The sequence below is a fragment of the Globicephala melas genome, chromosome 6, assembly GCF_963455315.2.
Source record: "Globicephala melas chromosome 6, mGloMel1.2, whole genome shotgun sequence".
In the NCBI taxonomy this organism is placed as follows: Eukaryota; Metazoa; Chordata; class Mammalia; order Artiodactyla; family Delphinidae; genus Globicephala; species Globicephala melas.
In genome coordinates, this window is record NC_083319.1 from 12,902,922 (window position 1) to 12,929,109 (window position 26,188).

Below are 26,188 nucleotides of genomic sequence, written 5' to 3' on the forward strand. Positions count from 1 at the left end.
GGGGTGTCCCAGGCAATCCCTCCCTGGAGAATTCAGGGGAGCACCCCCCCAACCCAGCCCAATCCCATTTAGGATGGGATGTAGCCCAGGCCCTGAGGAACTGGTGTGCTCTTTAGTTGTTATGGAGCAGAGGCAGCTGCGCAGGTGTGTGAGTGTGTGTAGATGTCTTGTGCTCCTGTAAATGCTGCGAACAGGTCATCATTTGCATCAGATGTACACAAACGTAGGAGGCATGGATTGCATCAACGGAGTATAATGTGTGACTTTATATGAAACCCAGCTCGGCCCGAGGTGTGACCATGCATCCCTCTTGTACCAGTAAGTGGGGCTGTGCCTGAGGTCTGTGGGTGCCCCTTGAGGGAGGGGCGGTGGTGAGAGCTGGGTGCGTGTGTGCCTGAGGGTGCCTTTGTATGTCAGCGTGTCTCTGAGTCTCTCCGTCAGCAACTCTGAGTTTCTGTGTGTCTATATGTCTGTGTGTGTCTCTGGGTCGCTGCCTCGCTGTGTCTCGCTCTCCCTTGGCGGGGAGGGGATTGGTCACGCATGACTCATCTTGAACCGAGCGGGGCTCCAGCGGCAGGGCAGCCGCCGCCGCAGCTGGAGGGGGAGGAGGACGAGGAGGAGGGAGAGGAGGAGGGAGAGGAGGAGGGAGAGGAGGAGGGAGAGGAGGAGAAGAAGGAGGGGGCGGGGGCCTCTCCAAGTTTGTCGGGACCTTCTTCCGAGACCGCGGCGGAGGCAGCCAGGGAGGCCAGGGCTGCGTACCGGCCGGGGCTCGGGGCGGGGGCGGGGGCTGCGGCTGGGACCGGGCCCGGGGCGGCGGGGCCGGCGCCTCCGCTCTCCTCCAGCTCCTGCTTCAGCCTTTGCTCCCGCTGCGGCCGTGGCCCCCCTTGGCGCGGCTCTCCGCGCTGCGCGTCCGCTGAGCCCGCCGCTCCCCTGCCCATGTACTGGAAGCATGAGAACGCCGCCCCGGCGCTGCCCGAGGGCTGCCGGCTGCCGGCCGAGGGCGGCCCCGCCACCGACCAGGTGAGCGAGCGAGAGAGCGAGTGGGTGAGTTGTCCGGGCCGGGGTCGGACAGGGGCCGAGACCCAGCCGGGCCGGGCCGGGTGGCGGGCGGCCGCAGAGCGGAGGGGTGCTGGGGTGCGCTTGGGAGTGTGTGTATGTGAGTGTGTGAGCATGCAGGAGCGCGAGGGGGGGTCGCGGAAAGCGGGAACACATTATGCAAATTTTGAAGGAATTTCTCAAAAAGCGATTTAGCAGAGACACAGGCGAATCAAGAGGAGGCGAGGCGGGTATTGTCCGTCTGAATAGGCGCTGATAGCGCCAATGCGCCGGGGGTTGTTCGGGCGCAAGGCTGAGAATCTCGGCGCGGGGCCGGTCCCGGGCGCTCCGAGGGGCTGGAGGGTGCTTTTTCCCGTTCTTGGACGTCTCCGTTTTCTCTTTTTGGTCCCGTTTCGGCCCCGATCTAGCCCCTGTTTTGCTCTGGGTTTCCCTCCGACTGGCCCGCGAAAGGCGCCTGAATCCGAGTCGGTATCGCCGCACCGATTTCGCCGCGCGCGCGGGGTGGACGGGCTGGTGCTCCCAACGCTCCCGGTTTTATTTTCCTCAAGCGCCCACCCCCCATCTCTTTCTTTTCTTTCTTTCTCTCTTTTCTCCTTTTTGCATTTTGTGTCGAGAGGAGGAGAAGGGAGCGAGGAAGGGGGTGGGTGGAGGGAGAAAAAATTCGATTTTTAATTACTACCATTAAAAAATCAAATTTGCAATTCTTTGGGCGGCCTGATGGATCTCACTGATTGACAGTTGGAATTGACACTCTGGCTACCTCTTATCTTGGGCATTCACGACAATTTCTAATTGCAGGTAGTTTGTATGTGTGCGCGTGTTTTTTTTCCCCCTCAGAGGCTTGTATTGCAAGGGAACTAAGCGATTACTTCAAGAGCCACGGGTTAAGTGCAGGGAGAGGGGGAGAGAGAGGGAAAAAATCCAATCCAAATTCAAATTGCTTCATTAGAGAGACACCGCTTTTGTGGGGAAGGGCTTTAAATGCCCACTACAAAGTTAGGACTCATTGTTCCGCGCCGGTTTATATAACAGGCGCGGGGAGGCGCTGGGCTCAGGCTGCGCGGAGCCAGTTCTGCAGCCGCCGCCGCCTGCGTTCCCTCCCCCCTCCCCCAGGTGATGGCCCAGCCAGGGTCCGGCTGCAAAGCGACCACCCGCTGCCTTGAAGGGACCGCGCCGCCCGCCATGGTGAGTTCGTTCGGCCCTGCTTTCGGTCCCCGGTCTCCCGGCGGCCGGGCCCTGGGGAGCTGACCCGGCTTTCCGGCCCCGAACAGCTGCCCGTGCGCTGGGGGACTGCCGGAGGGCGCCGCCCCTCTCTGAGCCTCGGTTTTCTGGCCGGGAATGTGAGCTTTGACCGCTCCTGGCACCTAGGAAGCGCGTGCTAAAAGTTGGAGCCGTCCTGTCCTCTCCAGTAGGCCCTTCCATTCCTGTCCTGTAGCCCGCGGCTTGTCGTTTCGGGGGCATTTCGTTGTTAGTTGGTTCGCTGAGGCCCCAGATTTGTCTCCGAGGCAGCAGCAACGCTGGGCACCTGGCTTAGCCCTCAGCTCAGAGCGCGGCTCTCCCTCTTTCCCCACTGCAGGCTCAGTCGGACGCTGAGGCCCTGGCAGGCCCTCTGGACAAGGACGAGGGTCGGGCCTCTCCCTGTACGCCCAGCACGCCATCTGTCTGCTCACCGCCCTCTGCCGCCTCCTCCGTGCCGTCTGCCGGCAAGAACATCTGCTCCAGCTGCGGCCTCGAGATCCTGGACCGATATCTGCTCAAGGTGAGACAGGGGCGGAGTGTTGCGTGTGTTGGCGGGGTGTGGGTTGCAACCCAGAGGACTGTAGGGAAACGATGCCGGCGCCAGGTCCACTAAATTCGAAACCTGGCTCATCGCTGCCTGACTGCGTGGCTTCGGGCAAATCGTAGCGTCTCTCTGCGTTCCCGGGTTCCTGTCTGAAAAATGGGCAGAGTTGATTTCTACCTCCCTCAGTCTGTGTTACAGAAGAAAACTGGTGGAAGTCCCATGAACCTTCAGAGCTCTGGCGTATCTGTCTGCAAATGGGGCCGGGGAGGCTGGGGCCGGGCGTGAAAAGAGGCCCGCGCTGAGCCGCCCCCCATCTCCACCCCCTCCCCAGGTCAACAACCTCATCTGGCACGTGCGGTGCCTCGAGTGCTCCGTGTGTCGCACGTCGCTGAGGCAGCAGAACAGCTGCTACATCAAGAACAAGGAAATCTTCTGCAAGATGGACTACTTCAGGTAGGCTGCGGCCGCTGGGCCAGCAATGTCGCCGCAGGCAGGCCACCGGCGCGCGGAGGCCGCCTTTGCGACGCGCTGTCTCTGGCTCCGGAGCCCCCGTGTCCCGAATGCTCTGGCGCGCCGCGAGGGCCCAGCCCACCGGCTCTCAGCGCCACGAACCAGGAGCTCCAGGCCGAGCGCGGGTGCCAGCACAGGTTCGGGCCGCTGATCCGCCTCCGGTTGCTGTGGCCCCCTCGGGTTTGGTCGCGTCTCTGGCTCGGTCTCGGATCCTGCCCGAGTCTCAGGCTCAAGTTCCGACTTCCAGCGCGTTGGTCGAGCTCTGATGTCCCCGTCTTGCCCCGATCCGCTCGTATCCCAGCCGACCTGGCTGCATCTCCGGTGCGCTCCGGCTCTGGGTTCCAACCCTACTCCTACTCCAGCCAAGCCGGCGTCTCTCCCGGGCAGGACCCTGAGCTGGGCTCCAGACTCTTGCCCTGGCTCTGGTCTCGGCTTTTACCCCGGCCGGGTTCGAGGCTGGATTCGAGTCTGGTCCGGCCCCAAGCACTAGCCTCGCATCGGTCTCGGATCCGAACCCATATTCAAGCTCATCGATCTAACTCCCGACCTCGGTCTCCGGCTCCGCCTCAACTCAGACCCCGGCATCGCTCGAGTATAGTGTTTCGAGTCTGGGTTCTGCCTGCATCCCAGGTGCCTGTTCCAGTCCCAGCTCCGTCGTCGTTTCGGGCCCCGGCTTCAGCCTCTCTGGGGTCTAGGCTCTGACTTTGGGCCGCCGGGACAGGAAGGGGGAGTCGGGCGCCGTAGCCAGGGCCCCGAGTAGGATCACCCTGGGCTGCGCTCTCTGTGCCGCGGTGCCGCGTCCCCGCCGCTCAGTTCTCAACAGCAGCCCGGCTAGTCCTCCCGCCGCTTCTCCGTCGCTTGCGCCTGGCTTCTCACCGCGCAGCTCGGGCCTGACCCGGTCACGGGGTCGAGGTCACTGCGAGGTCAGAGGAGCAGCGGCTGCCGGCTCGATCCCGGCGGGAAGCGTGAAGCAGGCCTGAAGCCCGTCCAGTGGGCCTACGGAGTCCAAAGAGAGCAGAGTGAGATTGGTTCCTGGGCCGCACGCCTGTTCCCAAGGGCTTTCTCAGGAAGTGGAGAAAGCTACTCCCCTATAACCACCACCACCCCCTTCCCCAGTCCGCCGACATCCTTCCCATCCTTGCCTCGGGAGAGGTCATGGCTTCAGTCTTCCTGGGAAGACCCCAGCCCCAGAAAGATCCCCTGAGTCAGGGGATGCAGTAGAAGGCAGTGCCGCCCCCTTCCCCGGCATTGAGTCTCTGGGAACTTGGAAAGAGAGGACCTTGAATCTAGGAAGAAGCTAGCAGCATTGGGGGCTGGGGTACTCTAAGGAAACCTTAGGAAGCCTGGTTCGAGAAAACGGACTCTTCCTGGTGCATGGCTGTGAGTGGCAGTGCAGCTGGGGTGTGCATGGGGAGGGGCGGCTCTGCCAGGTGGCCTGGGACTCATGGGACTCAAGGATGCTTGTGTGTCTGTCTTGTCCGGATCTGTGCAGTGGCGCTGGGGGAATGTGTCACTGAGCAGGGTGAGGGGTGTGTGGACAGCGTAGGTGTTCCTTTACAACAAGCATTTGTCTTTTAGTTTATGTGTGAGTGTAGAGAGTGTGTGGCTGTGTGAATGTCGGGACCGTGTGTGTGTGCGCGTGTGCACGTGTGTGTGTGTGTATGTGTTGTGCAAGGTGGTCAGGACAAGTTCACATCTGGACTGGGATCTGGAGGTGAGCAGGTGAGGGTTCTGAAATCCCTTCATTCCCCATCCCGCCACACAGCCCTCCTCTGAGGGGGCATTTCTGCTTACAGCCTTAACCCAGGCATTGGGGGCTCAACGGTGTGAGGTGAATGTGGATTTGTGGATGTGGATGTGGGCTGTGGTGTGTGTGTGTATGTGAGAGCGGGTTTATCATTGTGTGGTGTGTAACCAGAGTGTGATGTCTCCCCTCCACTGTCCCATCTGACACTTAGCTGGCCAGGGCAGGAGAGGGAGGTTAGGGTCCCTGTGTAGCCAGTGCCCTGCTCTAGGCCTGACTCCAGTTGGTAAAAAAAAAAAAAGAAAAGAAAAAGAAAAACAAGCCAGCTACTCTTTCAGGGCTCCTTGGGTTCATCAGCTATCCAGGGACATGGCTGAGGCCTGGGAAACCCAGCAGGCCTCTTCTCGTAGAGTAAGGCAGGCCTGGCCCCCTCTCCTTGCTCTCCTGGTGGGGACAGACCTGCCACCCTGTGAGCCACATGTCCTTGCTGCAGCTCCAGCCCCAGCTCATGCCCAGGCTGGACCAAGCCCCCGTGGTTGACGTGCTTTCCTAGACCTTCAAGGCTTAGTCAAAACTCAGATCCTGATCTCACTGTTCAGCACCTCACCGGCTGTGGAGTCCCCCTTCCCACTGCGGTGGGGTGGGGAATGGGATGTCCAGCTGTCGTGGAGACACAGAGACCAGGCTCCACCAGGCCAGCCCTGATCACTGTGTGACCTTGGGCAAATCCCTGCATCTTTCTGTCCTCAGTGTCCTCCTACCAGGGTTATCTCTCTGGGCTGCCAAGGAGGCCAGTGAAGGGAGGAAGGCTCAGCAGAGGCTCCCTAAAGTGTAGGTGCTACGGATGTCACCACTGTCACCATTGGTGACAGGATTCCAGACATAATCCCCTAATGGCATTTCCTCAGGCAGTCTGGGGAGCCAGGATGGGGATGGGCCATTTCTGGGCTGCAGGTTCTGAACGCTAATCCTTTTCCAGCAGTGACAAGAGCCCCCAAAGCAAAACTAAAACAGATTTTTGGTTAAGAAAATGGAGAGAATAAAAGCTCACATTCCTTGGGATGAGAGAAGAATTGTGGCTCTTCTGATCATTTCTCCCCCAGCCAGGTCTCCCTGCAGGCATAACTCATCCCTGGCAGCCCCACCTGTAACAAAAATAATAAAACCCACAGAAAGGGAGAGAAAAAAGCGGGCGGAGCGCCAGGCAGGGACTACTGAGTGCCCGGCGTGGCAGCCCAGGCTCTGGGCGGCTGCTGTGAAGGAGCCCCTCCTGGAAAGAGCAGGAATGGGAGCACGGGAGACACAGCCCCTCTCTAGAGCTGGGGCTCAGGGAAGGGCTGAGCGCTCAGATCCTCTAGCCCTCTGTTTCCTGAAGCCCAAGGTCGAGAGTCTGATGGGAAGTGGACTGGAGCGCTCACCCCAAAGAGAGGCCAAGATCTCTGGACAGGATGCAGGGAGGGAGGAAGTGGCCAAGACCCCCTGGAGGGGGCACTGGTAGCTTCCGAGGTCCTCTGGCTCTGGTCTTATTCCCCAGGGAAAAGTTTCCTCTCAGTTCTATCCCCTATCTTGCCCCTCCTTGACACTGGCCTGTAGACCCCTCTTCCATCTCCTTTGGCAGAGCTGGCAGCGTTGGGGACTCAGGAAGCTAGAAGTTAGGAAGGCACTCCAAGCTCATCGGGGCAGGAGGCTGCAGAGCCTGGGTGGGGAGGTGGTCCAGGGGTCCAATGCTGCCCCTGGCTTCGCATTGTTGGAAGGGATTGGTTTTCCACTGGCTGTGTGTCCTCAGTGTGAGGTCGCTGGACCTCTCTGCCTCAGTTTCTCCATTTGCCATCCAAAGAGGGACCTCACCAGCCTTTGTGGCTTCAACCAGATTCCCACCTCCCCTAACCCCCTGAGTCCTAGCAGAAAAAAAAAAAAAAAACTACCACCAAGAAAATGTGTATTGCTTTTAATTTCTTCACTTTTTTGGGTTTAAGACTGTTTTTTATTTTCTTCCAAGAAGTGAAAAAAAAAAAAAAAGTCCTGGGGGTAAAATAGCGTTCCTTTCTGGGGCATTCATGTCTCCACTGCCCTCAGCACTCAAAACCCCAGACAGATGCCTCCTGCCCACCAACCTGTGGCTGCCGCCCCCCAAAGGCAGGCACGGACTGGTCTGCAGTGCCCTTCAAGCTCCTGGCCTCCTGAAGCATCTTGCCTATTGTAGAGTGGGGGAGGTGATGTCCTGAGAGAGTGGAAAGTGCTGTGCCCCGGGTCCCACCAGCGAGAGAGTGGAAGAAGGGACCAGACAGGGACGAGGACACTGTCAGGAGACCTTACGGAGCTCTTCTCTAAGCCAGGAACTGTGTTAACCCTTTACATCTCATTGTTTTATGTCATTGACTCCTCAGATTCCCCCTGTGAGTAGGCTACTGTCATAATCCCTACATTATAGGAGGGGAAACTGAGGCCCTGAGTGGTGAGGTCACACAGCTAGTAAGCGGCAGAACTGGGATAAGCCCCGGGGCTGCCTGACTCACCATCCCTGTGTCTAGATACTCAATACTCTTCTTTTATAGCCGAGACATGTCAGCAGCCACCCTGTGCAAGGTGGGGCCCATGCAATGGCAAAGGCCGCCTCCCCCCACCCCACCCCCCGTGGCCCTAGGGCTCCCACAGGGAGCACCTGCTGTGCTGTGTGACTCTCCATGGTGGGCCCTGGGAGTACTAGGGCTGGAGTGAAGTGACCTCAGAGTCCCAGTGACTGGAGCAACTTTGCCAGGATCGGGTCACCAGGGTCTCTAGCCCTCTTGCCTCCTGACCATGGGAGTGGGGAGTAATGGGTTAACTGCTTCTCCTTGTGTTTATGCGGGTGGGGTTCAGAGAGTGCCCCGGGCTGGGCCTGGGAGGGGCCCTACCTACTGCTGTCCCCAGCTTGGCACGAGACACTTAGGACAAGCCCGCAGCCTTCTTTCCCTCCTTCTGCCCCGAACCCAAGCTCAGACCTCGGACTCCAGCGGGAGAACCCCACCCCCTCTCCCGGAGCTAGGGTACCCCGGGAGGTTCAGAGCTGGGAAGCCGCCCCCCCACCGCGGCAGAGAGCAGCCCAGCGGCCGCCAGCTGTTGGGGGACAGATGTTGGGGGAGCTGAGAGAGGCGTTCGGGGAGGGGCCTTGCGCTGGGACCTCCGAGGAGTGGGCCGTTTTAACCTCTTAGTTGCTGGTTCTGTTGTTTCTGGCTGCTTCTCCGAATGGTTTGCCGGGAAGGGGAGGAGCAGAAGGAATAGGAAGGACTCCACCTCTGATCCCCCCAGTTTGCTTCATAGACTCGCTCTAAGGCCCTCAAGCGAGCGTCCCCAACGCAAAACAAGGGAAGCCTGGTTTGAGTGGCACCGCCTTGGCTCCCTAGCTTCTTAATTAACATTGCCCTTCCCACTCTGAGCTTCGGTTTCCTCATGCAGAAAAGGGGTAGCTTAGTAATGGGCAGGGGTCGCAGTGAAATTCCGATGGGCTCTTTCGTTGAGGCTCATTCACCCAACCAATGACTTCCGAGCTCTTACTCGGTATCCAGGAGAGGTAGGCCGGGGGAGCGAGCCTGACTTGGTCAATGGCGCACAGCTCCCTCTGCGGAGCCACTAGCATCCAGATGTCTCCGTTCCCTGCTCCGGGGAGAGAGGGCAAGGCGGTGCGCGTGGCCCACTCCGCTCCTTCCAGCAGTTGCCAGGATGCGCAGCCTCCGTCCAACATCTCTCCATCCTCAAAGCGCCTCTGTGCTTTGAGCCTTTGCCCCGTGGCGCGCGCGGGGACCCAGGGAGGGGCGCGCACAAGGCTGGGGGTGGCGGGCGATGGCCGCGCCCCCTAATCGCTTTGGCGCTCCCTTCGCAGCTCCCGAACACCCCTTTCTTGAAGTTTCGTTGTCTCCGCCGCCGATTTCGCTGCTTCCGGAATCCGGCGGCTCGGGCCTCGCAGCCCGCCTGGGAAGGAGTCTGTCGGTTTGTCAGAGCCTGGATCTGTAAGCCTCCTCGTGCCCCTTGTTTGTGCCACTGACCCCTTCCCCGGGTGGGGGACACGCTTCAGGAGCGGCCCGAAAACTGCAAAACGACCCCCCAACTCCATCCAAGGATCCAGCGGGAGGATGATTTCGTTGACTGGGCGGAGACACGGCGAGCGCAGGGAGCTCCTAGAGCTGGGGACAGCTCCTGGCATTTAGGGTGACACGCGGAGGGTGAGAAAGTTGCTGACAGGTCGCTAGCGGCTCCCGCCTCAGAGCAATTGGATGAGGGCACTGTGAGCCGCCAACGTAGGCGCAGAACGCGCCCGGGCGTCGGGGCTCGTGGAGCGGGAAGATCAGGGATGCGCGGGGAGTCTTGGATGCGTCTTGGCCGAGAACGAGGCATCCCGCAGAGCCAAGCGCCAGGATCCGAGATGTTACACTCTGGCTCAGCGCACTGATCCCGGAACACGACAGGCTGGAGACGCAACGGCTCCTGCCGGCCTCTGAGGGCCCGGACCTTCGCCTCCCGGCCCTTTCAACTCCCTGGGAACGCACTCCCAGCTTACCGGAGCCTGAGGGTTCCTATGCCTTGCGCGCGGGAGTTTCCAGGTCCCAAGGCCCGGAGTGGGGATTGCGACTCGGTCAGACCAGGCCCCTTTCCCGTTCATACACCAGGATTCAACTCTACGCATCTCCCGTTCGGCTGCTTTCGCAGGTTCTAGGGGTACTTTTTGCACTTCGGAGGGGACCTCAACCCCTGCCCCACACTCCGTGTGGTCTTGGCGAAGTCACTTGTCCACCCTGAACCTCCGATTCCACGTGTGCAAATTGGGTGCCAGAGTCCCCATTTCACGTGGTTGCGGCGAGGGGGATGCAAAGAAAGAGTTGCGCCCCAGGACGCTGGAGCGCAGCGAGGGTTCTGCACCCGGCTGGCCCTTCTTCCTCCCTTCAGAGGCCCGGAAGTTCTCCCAATCCTGAGCCGGACCTCGGAATTTGGGGTCGGCCCCTCGGCGGGAGGAGGCTCCGGTGGGCAAAGCGGTTTCCTCTCCTTTTTACTGAGAGATTGGGAACGGAGACGGCGGGCTGTGCCGGGGAAGCCGAATTTCCGGGGTCGGGAACCACTTCTGTTTGGGAGGCAATTGACCGAACCCGCAAAGGTGCGCAGCGCTGCCTGAGCGAACGGCGCCGCCCGCCGACAGGGTCCCCTAGGGCTCCTTGTCTGACAGAGCGGCATGGCACTGGGGGTACGTCTAGAGCCGGGGCTGGCAGAGGCCTCCGCTCTGCTGCACTCAGTTCAACCCGAGACCGTTTATTCAACCGGCAGTTGCTTGCATTTGCCAAGGCAGGCGAGGCTGTAACCAGGGCGCATTTGCTGGGCTGGTTCCTCCACGCACTCAAAGGCATTTCCGAGTGCTCTTTTGGGTGGAAATGTGCCTCTGGGGACACAGAGGCAAATCTTCTAGCTCCTTTCCCAGGAATACCAGGGGTGGAAGGGAGAGCCAAGAAACCTGACATTTACAAACCGGTGTGATCATTGCTGAGAACGTGGTGCTGGGAGCCGTGGGACTGGGGGTGTGGGGGGAGGGTGGGATGAGGGAACAGCCTGTGCGAAGGCCTGGGGTGGGAAAGTGCTTCAGAGGGGGCCATAAGACCTGGAACCAACCTTCCACTGTAGCTGACTGGGGCTCATGCTTGAGTGTAGGGTGAGGGATCTTGAGGAAGGTTAGGGAGGAGAGGAGCCAGAGAGGATGTGGTCTGTTGAGCTTTGTAAACTCCCAAGGATCTTGGACTAGATCCTGAGGGTAGAGTGGAGCCACCAGAGGATTTTAAGCAGGGCAGCGGACAGGGTAAAGTGTGCCTGCTGGAAACTTCCCTGTAGCCACTACGTGGAGGACGGGTGTGGAGACTGGCAGCGAGGGGCGCATGGTGGGAGCCTGGTTTAGGAGGGCGGTGGTGGCAGTGGCGAGGAGGAGATGGGTCCCAGAGATACTTAGGAAAGGGAACCAACAGCGCCTGATGATTGGTTGGATGGGGGATTGAGGAGAGGGAGGAGTGTATGATTTAGGTGTCTAAGCTTGAGAGGCTGGATGGGTGAAAGCACCATTCCCTGAAACAGTGGTAACTGAGGCTCAGAGGGTCCGGACAGGGTCACAGAGTGAGTCATTCACTTCAAGAACAAATTCTCCCTGGTGCTCTGGGGACAGGCCTTGGGCTGACTTCTGGGACAGGGCAAATCAGACTGCTGCTTCCTGGAGGGGCTCCCAGTCTGGTGGTGGAGGCAGCCACACCCAAATAGCCACACCACAAAGGGGGAGGGAGAAGGGGAAGAAGCAGAATCAAGGAAGGCTTAAGGGAGAGTGGGGCATTTGATCTGGGCTTTTTTGTCTTGTTAGAATGACACAGGACTCCAGAGTCTGGGACTAGCTGGTTACTTAATAGACTACAAAGCACTAAACAAATAGCCGTAGCTGCTGTTGTCACCTAGTTCAGCTCAGGGCAAGGAAAATGAGAACTCAGAGAGGTTAAACAATGTGCCCAGGGTCACAGAGCTAGTAAGGGCATATCTGTCTATGCTTCCAAGAAACTCTGAGCTTCTCTACAGCTGGGTTACAGTTTATTCACCTCTGGAGTCATACTGGCTAGGAGTTCTCTCCTTGCAAGCTGTGTGACCTTGTGCAAGTTACTTTACCTCTCTGGTCCCCATTTTCCTCATCTGCAAAATGAAGATTACTTGGGACGATCAGCATAAAACACTTAGAATCTTGCTGGGCAAGTGGTTAAGTGCTCATAAATCTGCCTATATTATTACTACTATTAAATTTCCCCTAACACTTATATTTTAATGAGCAGATTAATACTATATACAAATGTTAAGTGATCATTGAAGAAAATTTGGAAAACTCAGAAAAGCACCAGGAAGAAAATAAAAACCACCTACCAGCTTGCCTTCTAGGTGGGACTTGGCTGCAGGGGGTGGTGAATCCAGGCAAAGGGAAATGCACGCGTGAAGGCCCTCAGGAACCTGGGCACGGCCGGGCCACTAGGATTTGGATGGCCTGTCTGAGCCTCGCCACCCCCTCCCCTTCGCCCCCCACCCCCACCCCGTGTCCTTCAGCCGATTTGGGACCAAGTGCGCAAGGTGCGGCCGACAGATCTACGCCAGCGACTGGGTCCGGCGGGCACGCGGCAATGCCTACCACCTGGCCTGCTTCGCTTGCTTCTCGTGCAAGCGCCAGCTGTCCACGGGCGAGGAGTTTGGCCTGGTCGAGGAGAAGGTGCTCTGCCGCATCCACTACGACACCATGATTGAGAATCTCAAGAGGGCCGCCGAGAACGGTACCCAACCCGCCCCCGCCCCGCCCCGCCCCGCCCTGAAACTGGCTGCCTCTCGGCTCCCCAGCCTTCTCTGACCACCCCCCCCAGCACCCCAGGGACTGCCCACACTTCGCTAGAGCCAGTTGCCCCCTTTATCACCTGCAGGCAGCATGGGGGTGGGGCTGCACACAGATCTGGCCGCTTCTGGCTCCACCATTTGTTTGAAAGTTGGAAGTCACAGCCGGTTCTTGCAAATTATGTTTCCTAATCTGTAAAATGGGGCTGATGGTGGGACACCTCAAAGCTAGATGAGCTGATGTGCTGTGAAGCCGAGAGGCGCTCAGTGAACCCTAGAGATGATTCTCATAATGGGGCAGCCTACTCCACCTTTGGACAGCTCTGGTTGGCCTGGAGGCTCATCCCCTCCCGTTTCCTGGAACCAGGCTTGGGCCCGTCTGCGAGAGATGAAGTGACCCTCTTCTCCCAACTCCCACCACAGCAGCTACAGGCCAGAGATTTGGGGGTGGGGTTTTCATCCTGGACTGTAAGGAGAGAGACCTTTGAGTCTGGAGACCCAAGCTTCAGGTTTACTTCTGGCGTGTTGTGCTGACATACAAAGTTTCCTTTTCTCTCTGGGCCTCAGTCTCCCTAGTTTCAAGATGGATATTGGACTAGAAAGATCCCTAAATCTCTTCTGGCTCTGATACTGTGATTTCCCAAGACACTTAGGCTCAGGGACAGGGTCCAGGTCTTCCTGGGATCATGGGGGCTGAGTCATAAAGTGTCTGCCCCGTCCCCAGTGCCTCTGAGGAGGAACTAGTCTAGACGTCCCCAGAGTGTTCTTGGCCATGGCCACAGCAGAGCCATCACTTTCTCCAGCCAGGATCAGGGCTGAGTGGGTCTAGGTGGGGAGCAAGTGAAGCTGGGGTGCTCTGAAGTTACCTGCAAGTAACTGGGCAAGTCAGTTGTGGAGCTGGGATGGAAGCCCAGGAGTTAGAGGTTCCCCCCACACCATGGCTCAGGAGTGACTCCAGGCTCCTTCCATACCTGGACCAACCAGGACTACCCCTAGTCACAACCTTGCCAATTACACTCCAGCTCTCACAGTCAGGCCTGACTCCAGACTCCTACCACGCAGGGAACCTGAAGGCTTATGGTCTCAGGACTCCTTTACTGAGCAGCCCTCAGTTTTGGCTACTGGTTTACTTTTTAATCTTAAACACACACATGCCCATTATAGAAAATTAAGAAAAGATGGTTAAGCAAAAAGAAGAAAATAAAGACCACTTCGAATGCCACCACCCCTCATATTTTAGTGTCTATCTTCCCAGATTTCGTTCTATGTCTGTATGTTGGAGTGTTTGTTTAGTGTTTTTCCTAATTAAAAAAATTATGAACAGTGGTGGAATTCCTGGAGATTTTTATTTTCTTCTTTGTGCTTATCTGAATTTTCTGAGGTTTTGGCAAGGAGCATCTTATTACCTTTGCATTGCAAAAAATGAGGTACTAAAAACTAAAATGGGAATACATTTAGTGTGATTATAAAAGTAATGTAAATGGAAAGAGAATAACTAACGTATACTCCAGTTAACAAAGTTAAACCTTAGAGAAATAAGGTGATGAGACACGTGATTGTTGAAAAAACTTCAAAAGTTGCAGAAACATTGAAAGTAGGGTCTTCATAATTGCACTCCCTCCTGCGAACACTTTGGTGTATATCCTTCCAACCTTTTTTGCTCCCATCCGTTTTTACAAAATTAGGATCACAGTTCTGTAACCTGCCTGCTTCTCATCTCCGCCAGCCCTTGGTTTCCCCAGTTTATCAAGGAGGGAGCCCAATTTGGGGCGCTAGAGTCAGCCAGCTGTCAGAATACCAGTCGAAAGGTCCAGAGCTGGGATTTTCTTCTCTCTGAACCTCAGTTTCCTCCGCTGTAACACGAGGATAATGTCGCCCGTGCTCAGGGCTGTGAGACATAAAGGGCACACCGAAAGAGAAGCGTCTGGTACTGAGCAGACGCTCAGAAGTGGAAGCCCCTTCCCCAAAGACTGAGCTCAGGGACTAGGACCCTGGGATCCCCCCTCCCAGCCCACTCCGCTCCCGACACTTCCAGGGACCAGCTCCCGCCACCCCCGTCCTTTCCAGGCTGCCACTAGAAGAGATGGGGACGCGTGGTCAGCCACTTCTGTCGCCCTCAGGGAACGGCCTCACGCTGGAGGGGGCAGTGCCCTCGGAACAGGACAGTCAGCCCAAGCCGGCCAAGCGCGCGCGGACGTCCTTCACCGCCGAGCAGTTGCAGGTACCTTGGCGGGCCGCGAGTGGCCGGGTGTGGGCCGGGCCTCGGAGTGGGCGGGGCTGAACGGGCCTCCTGACTCCGCCCCTCTGCCCGACCCGCGGGTGGCGGGGAGGGGCTGTAGCTGTCTGGGGCGTGGCCTCCGGGCCGGAGCCTCTGATTGGGCCGGGGCCTTGGCGACCTCGGCGGGCTCGTGCCTCACCGCCCCGCGGCGCCTGGCAGGTTATGCAGGCGCAGTTCGCGCAGGACAACAACCCCGACGCGCAGACGCTGCAGAAGCTTGCGGACATGACGGGCCTCAGCCGAAGGGTCATCCAGGTGGGGCCGGGGGTGGGCGGGGCCTTCGGGTCTGGGGCGGGGCCTAGGGACCTTGGGGGTGGGCCCTCGAGCGCGTAGCTGGGCTGCGGAGCTGCGGGTTCGGGGCGCACGTGGCCGCCCTTCCTGAGTTGGCGACGAGGCAGTCCCTCCTGGGGTCCCCCGGCGGTGCGTCCGACTCTCTTCCGCGAGGCTGAGGCTGCTGAGGCTGTCGTTCCAGGTGTGGTTTCAAAACTGCCGGGCGCGTCATAAAAAGCACACACCACAGCATCCCGTGCCGCCCTCCGGGGCGCCGCCGTCCCGCCTCCCCTCCGCCCTGTCCGACGACATCCACTACTCCCCGTTCAGCAGCCCCGAGCGGGCTCGCATGGTCACCCTGCACGGCTACATTGAGAGTAAGTGACCGCCACAGCCTGGTCGCCCGGCCTGTGGGAGAGGGGGGTGTAGATGAGCGCTCGTGGGCGGCGGAGGCATGGGGAGCCTCGTGCGTGCAGACGAGGGTTCCGCAGTCCCTCGGACCTAGTGGTTGTGGAGAGGAGTTAAGTGCCCCGGCTCTGCCTTAGAGGGGCTCGACCCTTAGTAGAGGCCAGCCATTAAGCCGTTCAGAAAATATTGGTACTTTCCAAACATCCACTCGGTGCCAGGCCCCGGGGACTAGGGAGAGAACAAGATGGCTAAAGTCCTGTCCTGGGGAGCCTGGGTTCTGGTGGGAGAGACATGGAACAATACGAGATAGATGAGCGTGTGGTGTTAATTGTGGTGATTCCTGTAGTCAAGATGCTGGCTGGGAGTGTCTGGAGATGTTGCCTATCAGTGGGCTGAGACCAGAAGGATAGGTAGGAATTAGTGAGACACAAGGAGTGGGGAAATAGGGGTGCAGGCAGCAGAGGAACCGAATGTAGGCAGAAAGCGTGGCATGGGTGCGTTTGGGGTTGCAGAAGAAAGCCAGGGTGGCAGGAGTACCCAAGGTTGTGAGGCCGTGGGCAAATCACCTGACCTCTTTGAACCTCAGTTTCCTCATCTGTAAACTGGGACATTAATAATGCCTACTTCACAGGGTTATGAGGATCCACTCATGTGTTCAGTTAATATTTTTTGAGTGCCTTCTGGGATACAACTGAAAACACAACAGACCAAAGCCTGTGTGCTCCCAAGGCTCACGCTGCAGGACGGGAGAGGGGGGAGAGAGAATAAACGAATAAAGGATGGAGGGCAGGCATGTCAGTGGGGACTGAGCACTGTGGTGGAGAGGGGGTGGCAGGTTGTGGTGGAGTGACCTTCGAGCAGGAACCTGGGGGAAAGAGAGAGAGTAGGCTTGTGCATTTCTGGGGGATGGACATTCAGTGAATCTGCTGTTGAGCAGGTGCTTATCACAGATTTTCTTTCCCTTTGAGGTTGTTTCTATTGATTGTTTCCTCAAAGCTGGGCATGACCAGAAATATAGCAGTGATGACAACATACCCACAAACTCAAACCCTCCCTCTCTGTCTCCAAGGGAAAGAGAAGGGAGGTCAGGGAGAGCACAGCTGTGTCCTGAGTCCCTGCCATGTGCCAGGCACTGTCCTACCACATGTTTCTAAACATCACCATCCCATTGTACAGATGAGGAAACCAAGGGCCAACAGTAAGTTAGTGGGAGCCAGGTTCCTTAATGATTGAATGTGGGCTTTAGCATCAGACTGTGGGGCTTCGGATCCCGTCCCTGTCACTTACTAGCTGTGTGACATTGGGTAAGCTTCTTAGCATCCCTGAATTCCAGTTTCCTCATCTGTAAAAAATGAGGACAGTAAGAATCCAAGCCCTTTTAAAAAACGGAAAGAATACGTATCTCAAAGCAGTGTTGCGAGCATCAAATGAGATAATTGACTTAACGTCCTCAGCATTTAGTAAGTGCTGGATGAGTACTAGCTGCCCTTGTGGTGGTGGCAGTGGCTCTGGTTGGTGGAGCTGAGAGTGTAGAGCCCTGCTCACCGCGCCAGGCTGTCAGTTGGAAACAGTGTCTCTTTGTTCTGTTCCATTTCTGAACCATCTGCTTAGTAGGAGGGACTTTTTTCCCCCTTTCTTTTTGAAACAATGACATGTTGAGGCTGCAGAGAGCCCATTGTTGATCTAGTTCATCTGTTAAAGGAGCCAAGGACCAGGGGCTCTCTAGGTACCAGGAGTCTGGGCCACCAGCCGGCGCTTGCTGTGGAGTTGGTAATGGACCTAGGTGGCCCCGTGGAGAGTGGGGCCGTGGCCTCCGGAGCTGTGCCAGGACTCTGCCCACACAGTTTGTCGGCCAAGTCTAGAACTGTCTTGGACACCTAGAGAAGGGGCTGAGGTAACCTTTCCTTTTCCCCTTAAGGCGAACCCAGCTCAGGGCAGGAGGCATCAAGGGTATTTGGACCTGCTGCCTCTTGCTGCATGACTGAAGGTCACGCTAGCACTCTTCTTCGCCGTTTACTAAATTCACAGGTTCCTGAGTTTCCCGGAGACTTCAAACTTGGAATATGATAAAAAAGCTTTGGAATCAGATTCCAGAAATGTGCACACACACACAGCTTCCCATGTAATCTCAGGCTGTTTGTGGACCCCTAAAACCCCCCAGGTTAAGAATCCCCCATCTTATACAACCACCGTATTCTACAAACGAGGGAACTGGGGCTCAGAAAGGAACAGTGACTTGTCCTAAGTTACATATCAATTGTAAGTCTCTGTACAGAGCTCTTTCGCCTCTGACCAAAGAGGATGAAGTGCAGAGAAGAGCAAGGCCATAGACTTCTCCACTGTAGTGGTAAAGAGGCTGAAGCATGAGAGATTTGGGTCAGACATAAGGATGGACTCCCCCCACCCCCGCCACCGCCATTTTAGGTGTTGTACAGAGACCCATTCAACAGATTAGATGCCATGCCTCATTCTAGATCCTGGAAATCCACAAAGATCTAGAATCTAGAAAACAGACAAAAATTCCTGACCTCATTGGAGCTTACATTATAGCTGGCAAAGACAGATAATATCAAATAAAAAATAAAAATACACAGTAAGTCAGATGATGGTAAGTGCTAAAGAGGAAAAATAAAGCTGAGAAGGATGACAGGGAGGGTAGGGTTGGCGTTGGGTTGCAGTTGTAAATGGATGGTCAGGGAGAGCATCATAAAGAAGGTGACATATGAGTGCAGAGTCCTCTAGGGTGTGGGCGTAAAGCCTTGGTGATTCTTGGGAGATAAGAAGGTACAGTGCACCAAGGGAGGATTCTAATGGATGGGGTACAGCCTTGCGTGTAGGAGGTGTTCTGTACATATTAGTTTCTTTTTCTTTTTTTACTTTTTTAATTTCAATATTGATTCACAATGTTGTGTTAATTTCTGCTGTACAGCAAAGTGATTCAGTTATATATATATATGTGTATATATGTATATATATATGTGTGTGTATATATATATACATATATATGTGTGTATGTATATATATATATACATACACACATTCTTTTTTTTATATTGTTTTCCATTATGATTTGTCAGAGAATGTTGAATACAATTCCCTGTGCTATACAGTAGGACCTTGCTGTTTATCCATTCTATATATAACAGTTAGCATCTGCTAACCCCAAATTCCCACTCCACCTCTCTCCCACCCAGCCCCTCTTGGCAACCACAAGTCCGTTCTCAATGTCTATGAATGTGTTTCTGTTGCACAAAAGTTCATTTGTGTGATATTTTAGATTCCACATATAAGTGATATCATATGGTATTTGTCTTTCTCTTTCTGACTTACTTTACTTAGTATGATAATCTCTAGGCCCATCCATGTTGCTGCAAATGGCGTTATTTCGTTCTTTTTTATGGCTGAGTGGTGTTCCATTGTTTATATGTACCACATCTTCTTTACCCATTCATCGGTCGATGGACATTTAGGTAGTTTCCATGTCTTGGCTAATGTGAATAGCGCTGCTATGAACATAGGGGTGCCTGTCCATACTCATTTATGAGTTTATTTATCAGTGAGCTAGACAGTTATCGTGTAACACTTTATAGCTCATAAAGAATTTCACGTAGAAAAATGGTACCCTATTGAAATTTTGCCCAGGACCACCCAGCTGGTAAGTGGCAGAGGTGAAACTGGCCCCAGGGCTCCAGCCTACCGAGCCTGGGGCTGGTGGGATCCTGCATGGAGGCTGGGGGATGGGCTCCAAGGCATCCTCTCGTCCACAGGTCAGGTACAGTGTGGGCAGGTGCACTGCCGGCTGCCTTACACCGCGCCCCCCGTCCACCTCAAAGCCGATATGGATGGGCCACTCTCCAACCGGGGTGAGAAGGTAAACGGAGCTGGGTTGGGTTGGGTGGGTCAGAGCCACCTTGCCAGGAATGGCTTCCTGGCAGGATTCTCATCGCTGAGCAGGCACCATGCCACTTTGTGGCAGACCCTCTGCCCAGACACTCAGGCCCCCACTGTGCCCCCGAGGTAGTAGTCCCTCAAGCAGGCGCCAGTGTGTTCAGTGCGCATGGCCAGCCTCCTCGCAGCGCGCCCGCCCATGGCTGGCCTTCTCTTTTTCAGATTTGTGGATTTAGTTACTTTGCTCAAACTTGGCGGTCCCGAGGAGGGCTTATATCACACACCACCCCGCCTCCCACCATCTCACGGGTTTCTCCTACTTCCTCCTTTGTATTCCTGTCTGTTGGGAGTGAATATCCCGAGCTGGTGGGGCCCGGGGACAGCAGGCCAGCCAGTGATCGTGGTCAACTGGTAAGGCCTCCTTTGTGGAACCCGATCTCTAGTTGTCTCAAGCATTAGGACTGGACACCCAGAAAGGTGCTTGGACATCGCTCAGTCCAGTGGCTTGAAAGCTTTGTTTTAAGCCCGGGAACCCGTTTGTTTACTCTTTTCCATAACACAAGATGCAGATGAAAGGGGGTGGAGCTGCTCTGGGTGAAACTGCGGAGTGAGTAGGGCCCTCACCTCCGGCTCAGCTCCCAGACACTTCCCAGCGAGCCTTGAAAGCCACTGCTCTCAGACACCCTCTCATTTTAGAGACGGGGAAATTGAGGCCCAGGTGGCTCAAGGTCACAGAGCCTGAATGAGAACTTGTGCCTTTGTTCGTTCACTCATTCAGCCGACATTCACTATGTACTGACTGTGCCCGCGAGCCCCGAGGCAGTTGCCAGGAGCACAGAGATGAGGAAGGCATAGTCCCTGCCCTCGAGGAGGCCAACAGTTACACCAAAGGGTGATCAAACTGTGACGCAGAGGCCAAGGGAGCTGGGGGGTGGGGCGCAGCTCGGGAGAGACACAGGAAGGCTTCCTGGACGCAGGCACGTCTGAACCTCAGAGTTCAGCCGGGAAGGCATGAGCCGCCACGGCTCTCAGGCAACCCAGAGCAATTCAGTGCTGCTGGCACACAGGCTTGGGAGGAAACAGAGTGAGAGGCCGGGGCCTTGGGCTGCCAGGTGAAGGCGTGGGGACCGTGGTGGGCCCTGGAGGCCTCTTTTAGAAGCATCACTATAGTGGTCCTCGGAGAGGCAGGGAGCCCCAGGAATCATTGGGTGTGCTGGGCCACGGAGGCAGGGCCAGGCCTTCGGGCTGAGTGCAGTCTTCATGTGCCGCAGCATCATTTGGGCAGCGTGTAGAGATGCAGATTCCCCAGCCTCGCCCCTAGAGAGCTGGTGGGGAGTTCTGGGACGGGACCCCGCGATCTGCGGGTGTAATACCCAGCCCCAGTGATTTTGGCAGGCAGACAGGCGTGGGACTACTCCTCCAGGACAGCCCCTCTTACTCTGCCTCCTAATTAAACACCTGCTGTGTGCTAGGCTCTGTGCTGGGCTCTGTGCTGGGCTCTGTGCTGGGTACCGTGGGGAAAGTAGATGGTGCGGAGGTACGGACAGCCCAGTAGGAGCAGTAGGTTTATAAGTAAATGGTAGTACATCTTCAGCCCCACATCCCGCAGACCCCAGTGGCGGGTGAGCACGCCCCAGGAACGTCACCTCCGAGATAGTCATACAGGAAGAGCTGCTTTTGGTTGAAGCACTTCACACGTGTTGTCTGATGCCACCCAGTCACCCTGTGGATATGAGGATGGCATCATCACGGTAAAGATGAGGAAACAGAGGCTCAGAGAGGTGACACAATTTGTCCGGGGATGCAGCACGTCTGTCAGACTCTGAAGTCCGCCTGGTTCAGTAGTGACCTCCTTCTGTGCCGCACTTTACAGTTTACACAGCGCTCTCTCTGACCTCGCCCTTCACTGTCTCCCTAGGAGGATGACTATGGTTGATGCCATTTCATAACTGCAGAAACTGGGTCTCAGTCAGAGCAGCAGCTTGCCCAGGGTCACACAGTGAGCGTGGGTACAGCTGGCCTCCATCCTAGGACTGCCTGCCTCGGAGCTGCCCCCGTCCTGTGGGAGAGAGTTTGTCCTGTCAGACCTGGCACCGGGACTGCAGAGGCGAGCTGGCGTGGTCCCTGTCCTCAGGGAGGGGGTGGGTGGCTTAGAGCAGGAGGCAGGCAGCTACATCCCAGCTTGACAGGGCAGTTGCGGTGAGGGATGCACGTGGCCTTCGAGGATTCAGAAGAGGGAGTGGCCAGCTCTCGGGAAGAAGCAGGGGACACGAGGAGCCCGTGCGAGGCAAGGAGGCTTGGAGGGACCTGGATTTGAGGGATGGTGGGGGGTTTAGTGCGGCTGAGGCCTTGGGTGGGGTGGGAGCTGACAGGGGGTCACATAATGAAGGCCTTGCACCTTCAAGCAAGGGGCCTGGGAGCGGCTATTATCTGGAGGGGAGAGGGGAGCCTTGCAACAGATTAGGGCTGGGCTCAACTCTTGGAGTCGAGCCCTCGTCTCCTGGTTTCTCAGCTAAGCCTGTGGTTATGTCTGGTTCAGCCTGAAGGATGAGCCGGTCTGGGGTCTGGCAGCTTTGGTCGTGGAAGTTTTCTGGCCCCTGGGTTTGGCTGCTGAGCCAGAGTTTTTCTCTTGCTGGGCCATATCGCCAACTTCGTGTCCAGCGGCTCTGCAGAAAAATGTCTCCGCCTCCTCCGTGACCTTCCGCCCTCTCACTGCCAGACCTTCCTGCCAGCGGCCAGGGACCTTTTCTGTCCACATCTTGCCAGCCTGGCGGGCTGTGTGTATGGCCAGTCAGTGCAGAACGGCATGGGCTTTTTCTCCCAAGTCCCTCCGGGCCTGAGCCAGCCTAGTGAGGAGGAGACTCAGGGCCCCCTAGAGCAGCCCCCTGAACCCACTCATCAAGACCAGCACTGGCCTGGCCGGGAGAACAGCGCTGTGGGCATCTGGGGTAGCACCCTCCGCCTCCACCACATCATCATTTGGCCACACCTGCCTGTGAGCTTCCAGGACCACTTTTTTTTTTTTTTTTTTTTGGTACGCGGGCCTTTCACTGTTGTGGCTTCTCCCATTGCGGAGCACAGGCTCGGGACGCGCAGACTCAGCGGCCATGGCTCACGCGCCCAGCCACTCCGTGGCACGTGGGATCCTCCCAGACCGGGGCACGAACCCAAGTCCCCTGCATCGGCAGGCAGACTCTCAACCACTGCGCCACCAGGGAAGCCCCAGGACCACATTTATTCCCGGTCATGGGCCCAGATCCCACAGTTCAGAGCTTGGAAGGCTCTTAGAAATCAGGGCCCGGCCGTCATCGATCAGATGGAGAGACTGAGGCTTATGGAGGGGAAGCGTCTTTCAGAGTCACCCCTCTTGAGAGAGCTTCTGTTCGGAAGAGTCCAAAGTCAGGCAGACATCCCAGAGACCAGAGGGGAGCACGGCCCAAGGTGGGGTGAGTGGGCGAGGCCGTGTGATGTGGGCTCTGGAGTTAGGCAGACCGGACCCCAGCTCAGCCACCTTTTCTCTTTGAGACCTGGGAACACACCCACTGTGTGTCGGGCACCTGGCGTGTCTGAGCCACCTGCCCGTCGAGGTGTTTGGCTGCATGAAGGGCTTGGCCTGTTGCCTGGTGCTTGATAGGCACCGCGGGTAAATGTCAGGGTGGCCTGGAGAGGAAGAGGCAGTGGGTCTAATGAAGAGAGCTTGTTCTAGAGCCTAGGCCTGGGTTGCAGTGCTGGGTCCACCTCTTCCTGGCTGTGTGATTGCGGGCTCACTGATTTTCACCTCCCCAGCCTCAGCGGCCTCCCCTGTAAAGAGGAGATGGTGGTGGGACACCCTCGTGGGGCTGAGGTGAGGCTTCTGTGAAATCGTGCAAGTGTGCACTGTACCCAGTGCCGGGTACAGTGCCCAGGAGACACTTGCTGCTGCTCTTGGATTTCACCAGATCCTCCCCATTCTGAGAGAGAGGTGTTGTCATCCCCATTTTACAGATGAGGAAACAGGCTCAGAGAGGGGGAGTGAGTTGCCCAGGGCCCCGCAGCAAGTAAGTGTCTGCGCCAGGATTTGAACCTAGATGTGGGCCCTGGGCCCGCCTCCTTCTCCATGCCTTCGAGGACTTCTGGGGCGCTACCAGGCGGGGCAGGCCCTGGCTCAGCCCCCTCCCACGCCCTCCTCTTGCAGGTCATCCTTTTTCAGTACTAACGCTGCCGGCACTTCCGCATCTGAGCATGGGCGCCCGGCAGCTGCCCCTCAGCCGCTGAAATCCGGAGTCCGAGCCGCTGCCAGGGATCCACCCGCTCTGCCTCCACCCCTCATCCGCCATCCTGCCCACCACCAGCTGGGCCCCTGGGCCTGGCCTTCCCCTCTCCTGCCGAGAACCAGAACCCGCCAGGAGCACCGCGGAGCCCTCCTCCCTGAAGGCAGAGCTCCCTGAAATTTGGAGCCAGGGTGAAAACAACAGCCTGTGTTTCCCATTTAGACAGGAGTCGTCTTCAACTTAAGCTGATTACAATAGCAAAAGGCCGAATTGAATCGCACGACGCCAACAGCCTTCCAATTTACAGGTTTTCTTTCCTCCCATATTGGCCTTTATTTACTACTTCCTTGGAACCATCTCTGAATTCTGAATAGCGGACAACCCCCAATGTTATCCACTCTGTTGCTTTTGTTTGGAAAACTCTACAGTGTTTGTGGGATGTCCCCAAAGGAAAGCTATGTTCTAATTTTATCATTTCCATCTGTCTGGTTATGTCAAGTTAATTCAGAGAGAGAAGAGACACTGACCAACCCTGAGAGGCCCAATAGGGCACAGATGGAGGCCTGCCCAGACCAAGAGGCAGGGGGAAAAGCGGGGGCTGGGGGGGGCGGGGCAAGGACCCCCATGGGTTTGGAGGCCCAGGAGAAGGATGCGGCACACTGGGCTGGGAGAAGTACTAGCCATTTTAAGGAGAGGACAGAGGAAACTCGGGGTGTGTGTCGGGGACCCTGCTTTCACCTAGTTATCCAGCATATGTGCAGGAGACATAGCAGAGGTGGTGTTTGATCTGTGTGATGACATTTCTGAACGCTTGGACAAGTTAGAGTTGGGGACCCTTGTTGGCTACTTGACTCCTGATGGGGGTGCTTGGGCCACGTCTTCTTTGGGGGGACCTCTCATGGGGGAGCTGGGGAACAGAGCCCAGGGAAAGGGCAGAGCTTTCATTCTAGACCCACCTCTGAGTAGAAAGAGGGTGCCTGCTGCCTAGGTGAGTGTACTTCTGGGGTGCTACCAGGCGGGGCAGGCCCTGGCTCAGCCCCTGGCTCAGTAGAGAGAGGGTGCCTGCTGCCTAGGTGGTAGCACCCCAGGATTCTAGCTAGCACTTCTGGGCTTCCCCACCAACCCTGCCCAGAGCCAGTCCCACTCACTCCTGAGAACGCAGGCCAGACACAGCTGTGCTCACATCCACCCTGTCCCGCTGCAGCTCTTCCACCCCAAACAAAAGGGCTTGGGCTACACAAGACCATGATTTATGTTTTCAGGGGACCCCGTTTGTCCCAGGCTAATCCTGTAATTTTAGAATGACTTGGGTGTCCTGATGCATTTCCCACTAGAGGCTGCTAGTAAGCATGTTTCAGCCCAAGTCCTCCTTCCTGCTTTGATTAACCTGATATGTTGCTTTCGGAAGGAGACTCTAGGACAGGGAAAGCAAGTTCATGGTACCTAGGTGTCTGCTGCCCCGGTTTCACCCATGGCAGACATCGCTAATCGATCGCAGCACTCTCTATCTCGCCGAGTCTGGATAAGGGTTCGGAATCCACATGCTTGAAGTTGGCACTTAACGTGAAAAACGATATGCTCTTCTTACTCTGGGACCTGGAGGAGGGCTGGGCCCGGGTGCAGCCCAAGAAGGGAACTTGCTTCTTTTCCCTTTCAAAGACAGTTCCAGCTGACTCAGGGCAAAGGAAAGACACCCCTCAGAATGTGATCAGTGCAGCTTGGTTCAGAACTCACCCGGTGAATAGAGTGTGCCTGGCCCTACCCTTGGAGCTGACGTTAACCGGAGCAGCTTGGGCCCAGTTCCTGGTGACTGGGGAGCTCTAATCTTTCCTTTGACGTGGTCAGTGGCCAGCCGAGCCATGCCCAGGGTCACCCAGTACCCACTCTGCCTTGAGCCTCCCCCCAGGGTCTGTTCCTTGCGTGGATCACACGGTCGTAGCATGCTGCGGTTCAGACACGTCTCCACTAGCCTGTTAGAACAGCCTGGGAACATACAGGCCATCAAGACTATTTATTTAAATACAAAACAAAAGGAGGAAAACACACACACACACGGAAAAAAATTGTAAGCACTTTTTTGTAAAACCAATGTCTGTTTTGTTACATACCTTTCATGTTGTGCTTTGTAAATGTCTTATTTGTGTAATAAATAAAGTTAATGCAAGTAGAAGTGCTGGCACTGACATCCGGAGCACGATGGAATTCCATTTCTTTCCTGCTCTCTGATTAAGGGCTCAGGCTCAGGCCTGGCCCCTAGAATATCTGGGCTGCTAGACAGTGAAACCCCTTCTAAGACTGGTTCTGTTTCCCAGCTAGGAAACGGAGCGTTGTAAAGGCATGGTGGTGGGTTTCTTCTCTAATCTGAGCTGTGTAGGAAATCAGGCTGGCTGCTGTCCTCCGTCCCACTCCTGACCGCGCTCTGCTGGGCCCCGTGCCAGCCCTGCAGCCTCAAAAGGGTCCAAGGGGGGCTCTCAGCCCAGCAAATGCTGGAGACAGACGGATCCCTCCGACGTGCTGTCGAGACGGAGGGGGGCGTTTGAGCTGTACCCTTAGATGAGAGGTTCACGGAAATAAGTTCAATGGAGGAGATGCTGGGGGACCAGGGAGGGAGGCACAGAGGAGCCTGAGTGGGAGATGGGGGA

General features: G+C 56.6%; 1 protein-coding gene across 7 annotated transcripts; it reads left to right on the forward strand.

Moving 5' to 3' along the window:
• Positions 1-829: 829 nt before the first annotated feature.
• Positions 830-25,719, forward strand: LHX6 (LIM homeobox 6). 7 transcript variants are annotated; one of them, XM_060300482.1, is made up of 11 exons: positions 830-1,020; positions 2,170-2,241; positions 2,633-2,815; positions 3,171-3,292; positions 12,177-12,397; positions 14,573-14,673; positions 14,890-14,985; positions 15,203-15,377; positions 19,176-19,271; positions 23,281-23,333; positions 23,471-23,615. In XM_060300482.1, the coding sequence occupies exons 1-11, from the start codon at positions 937-939 to the stop codon at positions 23,489-23,491; spliced, it is 1,224 nt and encodes a 407-aa protein (XP_060156465.1). In that variant the 5' UTR covers positions 830-936; the 3' UTR covers positions 23,492-23,615. The 7 variants fall into 7 exon arrangements, with proteins under 7 accessions (XP_060156465.1, XP_060156462.1, XP_060156464.1 ...); XM_060300479.1 differs by lacking the exon at positions 15,203-15,377 and having other exon boundaries at positions 23,471-25,719; XM_060300481.1 differs by lacking the exon at positions 23,281-23,333 and having other exon boundaries at positions 23,471-23,691.
• The last annotated feature ends 469 nt before the right edge of the window (positions 25,720-26,188 follow it).

Bases quoted from the DNA above. Each gene is read 5' to 3' on its own strand.
- LHX6 (XM_060300479.1), top strand. From the start codon at position 937: ATGTACTGGAAGCATGAGAACGCCGCCCCGGCGCTGCCCGAGGGCTGC. The intron at 2,816-3,170 runs GTGAGACAGGGG...CCCCCTCCCCAG, and splicing joins TGGACCGATATCTGCTCAAG to GTCAACAACCTCATCTGGCA. The intron at 23,334-23,470 runs GTAAGTGTCTGC...CTCCTCTTGCAG, and splicing joins TGCCCAGGGCCCCGCAGCAA to GTCATCCTTTTTCAGTACTA.